General features: G+C 38.3%; 1 protein-coding gene across 1 annotated transcript; it reads right to left on the bottom strand.

Moving 5' to 3' along the window:
* Window positions 1-7,611: 7,611 nt before the first annotated feature.
* On the bottom strand, window positions 7,612-8,448 carry LOC104219788 (uncharacterized). Its single transcript, XM_009770521.2, has one exon. It carries the CDS (start codon window positions 8,446-8,448, stop codon window positions 7,612-7,614), a length of 837 nt encoding a protein of 278 aa, XP_009768823.2.
* Window positions 8,449-9,386: the final 938 nt, after the last annotated feature.

Below are 9,386 nucleotides of genomic sequence, written 5' to 3'. Positions count from 1 at the left end.
ATAGTTTCTTTTGTTAAAGAGTCATCTTTTCCTTTGTCTTTATTTTGTTTCTTTTTATTTTTTTCCTTTCATAGGAAAATTCCCTAGTAGAGTCTGTTTGGTCGGAACCAGTGGGAAATGACTTCAAAATAGGCCATCAACTAGTACATCCAAGTGGTACAAGGAACAGGCGCAAAACCCGTGTCAAGAAGGGTATCCCTATCAAGATGAGATTGATAAAAGGGATGGGCCAGTGTCAGCAATTAATATCATCCCCAGCAAGTTTGATAGCATAATGGAACACAAAGCTGGGAAAGGAGAAAGAGGAAACCATCCCCAACAAGAGTGGCATGACCGCTTACCATGTTTTTAAACTAACAAATTTTTCTTTGATTTAGAAACAGGGAAAATGAACGTTATTGATGGCGGAAAGACAGGCCATAAAGAAAATCATCAAACCGGGGCAGAAAATTTTCTCATTGTGAAAATTTTCTCGAAGACAGGCGCCCACCTGAATAACGAGAGGAATACTTTTATGTCTTAGTATAGACAGGCGCCCACCTGAATAACGAGAGGAATACTTTTTGTCTGTGCATTTCATATTTCAGGCACCCACCTGTATAACAAGGGAATACATTTCATGTCTTTACCATTAGGCGCCCACCTGTATAACAAGGGAATACATTCCACGTCTGTTCCAATAGGAGACGCACTTCCTAAGCCTAGCCTTTACCAATAGGAGACGCACTTCCTAAGCCTAGCCTTTACCAATAGGAGACGCACTTCCTAAGTCTAGTTTTGCCAATAGGAGACGCACTTCCTAAGCTTTACCCATAGGAGACGCACTTCCTAAGTTATTTCACCCATAGGAGATGCATTTCCTCCTAAGTTTATTTTTACCCATAGGAGATGCATTTCCTCCTAAGTTTGTTTTAGTTTCACCCATAGGAGATGCATTTCCTCCTAAGTTTGTTTTAGTCCACCCATAGGAGATGCATTTCCTCCTAAGTTTGTTTTAGTTTCACCCATAGGAGATGCATTTCCTCCTAAGTTTGTTTTAGTCCACCCATAGGAGATGCATTTCCTCCTAAGTTTGTTTTAGTTTCACCCATAGGAGATGCATTTCCTCCTAAGTTTGTTTTAGTCCACCCATAGGAGATGCATTTCCTCCTAAGTTTGTTTTAGTTCCACCCATAGGAGATGCATTTCCTCCTAAGTTTGTTTTGGTCCACCCATAGGAGATGCATTTCCTCCTAAGTTTGTTTTAGTTTCACCCTTAGGAGATGCATTTCCTCCTAAGTTTGTTTTTTACCCATAGGAGATGTATTTCCTCCTAAAGTTTATTTTTACCAATAGGAGACGCACATCCTAAGTTAAGTTTCACCAATAGGAGACGCACATCCTAAGATAAGTTTCACCATTAGGAGACGCACTTCCTAAGTCAATTTCACCAATAGGAGACGCACATCCTAAGTAAGTTCCACCAAGAGGAGACGCACATCCTAAGTTAGTTTCACCAAGAGGAGACGCACTTCCTAAGAAAAATTTCACCAATAGGAGACGCACGTCCTAAGGAGACGCACTTCCTAAAAATAGTTTCACCAAGAGGAGACGCACATCCTAAGTTAGTTTCACCAACAGGAGACGCACATCCTAAGTTAAGTTTCACCAAGAGGAGACGCACTTCCTAAGTAAGTTTCACCAAGAGGAGACGCACATCCTAAGTCAGTTTCACCAATAGGAGACGCACATCCTAAGAATAGTTTCATCAATAGGAGACGCACTTCCTAAGAATAGTTTCACCAATAGGAGACGCACTTCCTAAGCTAAGTTTCACCAATAGGAGACGCACTTCCTAAGCTAAGTTTCACCAATAGGAGACGCACATCCTAAGGAGACGCACTTCCTAAGAATAGTTTCACCAAGAGGAGACGCACTTCCTAAGAATAGTTTCACCAAGAGGAGACGCACATCCTAAGTTAGTCCTAAGATAAGTTTCACCAAGAGGAGACGCACTTCCTAAGAATAGTTTCACCTATAGGAGACGCACTTCCTAAGAATAGTTTCACCAGTAGGAGACGCACTTCCTAAGCCAAGTTTTACCAATAGGAGACGCACTTCCTAAGTTATTTCACCCAATAGGAGACGCACTTCCTAAGTTAGTTTTACCCAATAGGAGACGCACTTCCTAAGAAAAGTTTCACCAATAGGAGACGCACTTCCTAAGTTTATTTCACCAATAGGAGACGCACTTCCTAAGTTTATTTCACCAACAGGAGACGCACTTCCTAAGTATAGTTGTACCCATAGGAGATGCACTTCCTAAGTAAGTTTTACCAATAGGAGATGCACTTCCTAAGTTTAGTTTTTCCCAATAGGAGACGCACTTCCTAAGTTTATTGTACCCAATAGGAAACGCACTTCCTAAGTTCAGTTTTACCATAGGAGACGCACTTCCTAAAGTTCAGTTTTACCATAGGAGACGCACTTCCCAAGTTCAGTTCTACCAATAGGAGACGCACTTCCTAAGTTTATTGTACCCACAGGAGACGCACTTCCTAAGTTTATTGTACCCAATAGGAGACGCACTTCCTTAAAGTTTAGTTTTGCCCATAGGAGACGCACTTCCTAAGTTTACTTTTATCCCATAGGAGACGCACTTCCTAAATTAAGATTTCACGCATAGGAGACGCATTTCCTAAATTATTTTCATTCATAGGAGACACACTTCCTAGTTCAAAATCATTAAGGTTTCACCCATAGGAGACGCACATCCTAAGACTATTTAACCCCTAGGAGACGCACTTCCTAAGTTTAATTTCGTGCATAGGAAACGCACTTCCTGAATTAAGTTTACTTTAGGAGACACACTTCCTAGTTTGGCTTTTTCAGGTTATACTTTTACTTTAGGAGATGCACTTCCTAGTTTGGCTTTTTCAGGTTATACTTTATTTTAGGAGACGCACTTCCGGAATTGAGATTTCACCCTTAGGAGATGCACTTCGTAGTTTGATTCATTTTGAGTTCGACCATAAGAAACACAATTCCTAGTCTAGTTCTTTGAAGTTTTCACCCTTAGGAGACGCACTTCCTAGTTTAGCTCATTCCGATTCAACTATAGAAGAAGCACTTTCTAGTTTGAGTCATTGAGGTTTTTTTAGCAGACACATTTGCTAGCAAGAGTTTTGGTTTTACTCGTAGGAGATGCACATCCTAGCCTAGTCTTTAGTTTACTCTCATCATTGCATCAGTAGTATAAATAGGTTACAATTTTGCTAAACGACTCACAAATCTTCCCAGTGCAAACTAGGTTAGGAAATTCTCGTTTGTTTTGTTTGTTTTGGTTGTAGGATCCCACCTGGAGAATAGAGGTTGTTAAATTCAAGATGATGAAGCCAGGCGCCCGCCCATAATAACAGAAGAATACATTCCAGTCTTTACTTTTCAAGTGTTGAAGTTGGGAGCCCGCCCATAATAACAGAGGCATACATTTCAAGATCAAGTCAGAAGACAATAAAACAGAGGGTTACAACAAGAATCTCCAGCAGGAAACAATAAAATCTCAGCACCGGAAACAGAAGGTTGCAACAAGAGGTCCCAGCACAAATTCAGGCGCATGAGTCAAAAGGAAGAAAAGAGGCGTCTTGAAAGAAGCAGCTGGTGAACATTAAATCATGCCCAAGCATAACAAGTCTGATGAAGAGAGTCGTACCCACCAGAGGAACCGCCAAAAAGCTTGATGAAGAAAGCCATGTCCCTAGCGGACCGAGCAAAATGATGAAAACTGGTATTCAGAAAAGCAAAAGGCCAGTATCACGCCCAAATTCAAGAAAGAAAAGCACCGGAGGAAACACAAGCCGACAAGAAAGCAAGGCAACAAGAACAAATTTTAGTCTAGCCTAGCTTCTTGTTTTCTTTTAAGCACGGTGTAACAAGGAGATCGGTAAGCAGTGATAACAGCATGCAACAACAGTAACATTGCAGTCCCACGGTAGTCCCAGCTACCAAAGCTTCCCGAACTACATTGACCTGATCCCGAACTAAAATAAAGAGAGATTTCCGCACTATTTGTCTTCTCCATTTTTACTAGTTTTCTCCGTGTTGCTGGGATTTCTGGACTGAGGTGTTGAAGCTACTGTGTTGGGCTTTCTGCTGCTGTATGTTGCTGTGTTACATACTACTTTGCTGATCTTCTTCTTCTTGTACTGTCATTTCCAGGTACACATTTGTACACTCTCGGTTTGAAGCGAAATGAAATATTAATCAAGCTTTGTTCCTGTTGAATCCCTCCTGTTTAGATTTGTGTTTGAATATAATTTTCCTTTCTTTGTATAAAAATGTAGTCGATTAATTAATGAGTAATGGGCTTGCATATGTATAACTTCTTCATCTAATAATTTTAGTTTAAATTAATCAAATACTAGTTAATTTGTTTTTGATATTATGGTGTGTCAATCTCATGTTCCAGTATTATTGAATAATAGAATATAGAATGAAAGCAATTTTTCTTTGTACAAACTCGATCGCAATTTTCCATTCACATTAGCCGTAAACTAATAACTAATAAGTTATTTTTTTTTTCAGCATGTAATTAATTGAGAAATTTTCTTTTATTTTTAGAGACAAACTTAATAGAAGAAATGTAGTCACTATAGGTTTATCTTTAAAAATAAGAATGAGATGAGCCTCGCCAAATAAAAATACAAAATTGCGGGGCCCTCAGTAAATATTTGCTTTATATTGCTTAGACTTCGGGATGGACCGTTTAGCAAAATTCCACGGCCCTACCCAAAGTAGATGATACGCTAGTCGCTTTAGGCGCGCCTTTAATAATTTAATTTTCTTAAACTCGGGTGCACATTGATGTGACCCAAATCCAAATCTCAACGGAGTCAAAGTGTGTCGACGACCACGGGTACATTGATTGTAACGCGGTTCGAGATACATTTTCACAACGTTGCAATTCCTTGTAAAAAATAATAATAATAATTATGAAAGCGGTAAAAAGTTAAAATTTGCACATAAGTTCATATTTGTATTAAATCAGATAATCAAGCCAAATATGACAGTTGAGCGACCGTGCTAGAACCACGGAACTCGGGAATGCCTAACACCTTCTCCCGGGTTAACAGAATTCCTTATCCGGATTTCTGGTGCGCAGACTGTAATATGGAGTCATTCTTTTCCTCGATTCGGGATTAAAATTGGTGACTTGGGACACCCTAAATCTCCCAAGTGGCGACTCTGAAATAAATAAACAAATCCCGTTTCGATTGTCCTTTAATTGGAAAAAACTCCCTTGCACCCCATCGGGTGCGGAAAAAGGAGGTGTGACAAGGCTTAGCTAGTCTTTTTCATGTTTTGATTTTTGATTTAACAATAGGACTGCGGATCGGAACCTCGGCGGAACGGCACCTCGATCGGATCTCCACCTCGGCATACTCTGTCATCTCACTCATTTCTAAACTACACGTGGCCTGATTCCTTTATAGTCAAGGATATGTAGGCAGCCCAGATACCAGGGCTCGGTCACACTCCCTTCTCTCTTAGCTTTAGTCTCTCCAAAAAGGGTCGGGTCAAAAACCTGTCTAGTCAGTCTTTGTCTGAATACTCTATACGTTTCCAGTCAAAGAGGGGCAGCTGTAGACATGTGATTTTTGACCCCCCCCCCAAGATTTTTTATATATTAGCGTAAAATATTTAATTTAGGCATAATATAGATATTTTGAGTAATTTTGACTATTTTACTTTATTTTATTACAAGAAAACAAAAAATCACAAAAATAGGTTCATTAATATTTTGTAGTCATTTTTAATCTAAACAAAAAAATCTTTAAAAAAAATATATACAACAATAGTATCGTATTTTTATTTTAATATGTTATTTGAAAATACCAAAAATAGATTTGTTTTTATGGTTAGTTTTATTTTAATAATTATTTGAATAGTAGGAATAATTAACAAATGAGCCCGTATTTTTAATCTCGTTCGCAGCGAAAGAATAGAGCTTGGGCTCGAGCAACCTATCTTTAGGCCTAATTTTAGACCTAGCCCATAATTGCCAAGCCCATAATTCCTAGGCCCATACCCCTTAACCTAAAACCCTACCTAAACCTAGACTATATAAATAAAAAGAAAAAAGAAAAAATAACGAAAACTGAAACGAGAAAGAGGCTGGGAAAAAAAGAAGGCAGCTGCGCATGGATAACAAAAGAAGGGGATGATAACGAAGAAGGGCTGAAAAGCAAAAAGCTGCGCAGACAAAAAACGACCCGACCCCCCTTTTGGATCGTCGTCTTCACGAGACTACCCCTGGCCTCATTTTAATTTTCCTTCAAAAAACCATAAAAGGAGAACGATACAAGCACCCTCCCCGCGTCTTCTTCTTCATCGAACGACCCCCCCCCCCACGTAGCTTTCATAATCTTCTTCGCTAGAACGATAGGAGAAAACCCTAGGAGCCTGAAGAAGAATCAGCGACGCCACCAAGCTTCGTCGGAAATACGGCGACCTCACTCACCCCACCCCTCTCGTTCCGTTACTGCCTCACTGGCAAATGACAACACAAACCAGAGACCAAACAACTTAAACTAGCCGCTGTTCGTCGGAAACCAGAGGCACGACGTCACCGACGACCACCATTGAAGCCGGCGAACACACGCACACACACAGTCATGCACATGAACGGAGTGAGGGAGCGAGCATAAGGCAGCTGAAGTTTCGGAGTCGTTTGTGAGTTCGAGTCGTGTAGAAAGTTGTCTTGTAAAATGAAAAGTTCACCGTGTGGATTAATTCGAAGTTGAGCCATTTGGGTTATTGGACATAAAACTAAAATTAGTGTTTTTTTTTGCTTTTAAGGATATTTGTTTGGTTTTGATTGTATACGAGCTAAGGGTCAGTTTGGTTTGCTAAATTCTAGCAGAACGTTAATAAGTCGTTAAGTTCTCTTTTGGGTGAATATGACCGTGTTTGCTGGAAATTCATGGAAGTTGAAGGTCACATTTTTCTCTCACGCACTATATTTATGATCTATGGCCTTACTATAATCTCAAAGTTTCAGAAGAATAATTAATTGCGCTAGTTGCTTTAAGCGCGTTTTTAATAATTTTACTTTCCTAAACTCGGGTGTGCATTTCATGTGACCCTACCATAATTTTGAATAATGATAGTAGAAGTGAACATGTTAAAACCCGGGGGTGCATTTCATGTGACCCAGTTCTAATTTCCAACAAGGTTAAATAGAGCGTGTCGTGAACCACCGGTGCATTTCATGTAGTGTGGCTTGCGATATGTTTTAAATGACTTTGAATTAATTCTTTAAATAAGTAAAAGCGGTTAAAAGGTTAAATTGGCACATAGGTTCAAAATGTTCTAAAATCAGATTATTAAGCCGAATATAACAGTTGAGCGACCGTGCTAGAACCACGAAACTCGGGAATGCCTAACACATTCTCGCGGGTTAACAAAATTCTTTACTCGGATTTCTGGTTCGCGGACTGTTAAACAGAGTCAATCTTTTCCTCGATTCGGGATTCAATCGGTGACTTGGGACACCATAAATCTCCCAAGTGGCGACTCTAAATCTTTATAATAAATCCCGTTTCGATTGTCCTTTAATTGGAAAAACTCCCTTTATTTAGACCCTTCCGGGGGTGTAGGTAAAAAAGGAGGTGTGACAGTAACCACACTAAGATTAGCTCCTAACACCCCTGATGTAGAAGCTATAGCCTTTTGACTTTCATCACATACTATTATAGCATATGCTTGATTCACATTTGGTACAAGACTTCGCATAAGTATATGACTTCTAGCTTGTGCATAAGAATCGTTTAGTCCCATTAGAAATTGGTATAACTTCAATTTTTGCAGATAGATCATAAATTCCCTTGATTTTGCACAATCACAACCTGGGGCAGGAACCAACGACTCAAATTCTTCCCACAAATCTTTCAGTCGTGAATAATAGACTGATATAGATAAAGTTCCTTGGGCCAAGGTTGCAATTTCTTTATGCAGGTTGAAGGTTCTTGACCCATCAACCTTGTTAAATCTTTCAGCTAGTTCTTCCCAGACTGCTTGTGCACCTGACGCATACATTATCCCCCCAAGCAGACCTTTAGTTACAGAATTCATAATCCAAGAAAGAACTATTGCATTAACTCTTTCCCAGTGATTCCACATGAATTCAGGAAATGATTCTTTCTTGCATATACCATCTACTATCCCCAATTTGTTTCTACCCAATAAAGCTACACGCATAGGTCTAAACCTGATGGAGTAATTTTCAATACCTGTCAACGGGAACGAAATTATTTGTATGCCACTAACATCAGCTGGAGAAAGAAACAGAGGATGGTTGTAATCGATTCCTGCAATTCCTGCATTTCCTGGGTTTGAAACTCCAATACCCAGATTTTGACGATCTCCTGTAGTTGTACCATCTGAAGATTGTTCTCCGATGGAACCCATTTCAATTCAAGAAAAGCACAAGAATTTCAGAATTTCAAGATTAGCAACATGCAATTTTAACAAACATTAAATGCCAATTCTTTGACTAGAATATCTAGCGAGATGGCTCTGATACCATGAGATAATTTGATAGAAGGTGAATGGGATGAAGCCTAGTTAGAAGCAGAAGATAGAATAGAAGAGACTAGCAGAAAGAAAAAATAAGAAGAGAGAAAGAAAAGAACGTATGTCTGTTATTTTCATTTCTTCTTTTTTATCACCTCTTTACATATGTATATATAAAGTATTTAACACTAACTGATTTAGCTTAGTGTATAAGTAAATGACTAATGTACCTTTAGGAGAGTATCACTTAATTGTCTCAACAATTACAATCCAATGGAAACGTGTTCTTACTCTTAATTTTTTCTATTTATAACTTTAATTCCCAATTCTATTTTTTTAACAGAATGGTGGTGAAATGAGTAGTGGGAACTTCATGCTTTTGTCAAACTGCTACTTACTTTTGGCAAAACTTGATTGACTTATTTCATCTCTTTCTTTTATTCTGAACGTAGCAAAATATATATCTAATTCATGAGCAATCGAAGATTCATAAGTTAATTTTGCGAATGGTTACTCAACTTTTAGTTTACTTTATTAAAATTATATATTAATTTTTGTAATAAAAAACTAATTGTATTATGCTTATATATCACAGAAAATAAAAAATATTAAATTTATGACTTTGATGCAATACATTAAGAGTGATATGACTATCCTGGAGTGGAAAGGGTATAATATATCCTCTTCTTAGTTCAAATTAATTACTCCCTCCATCTCAATTTATATGACGGTATTTGATACGATACAAAAAATTTTTAAAAAAATAAAGACTATTTATATAATTTGTGATTTAAAAAACTATAAATATTTATATAATTGTAAATTAATTCAAG

The sequence above is a fragment of the Nicotiana sylvestris genome, chromosome 6, assembly GCF_000393655.2.
Source record: "Nicotiana sylvestris chromosome 6, ASM39365v2, whole genome shotgun sequence".
NCBI classification, from domain to species: Eukaryota; Viridiplantae; Streptophyta; class Magnoliopsida; order Solanales; family Solanaceae; genus Nicotiana; species Nicotiana sylvestris.
The sequence above is the reverse complement of the archived record's forward strand: the minus strand, read 5'-3'. Positions and strand labels throughout refer to the sequence as shown.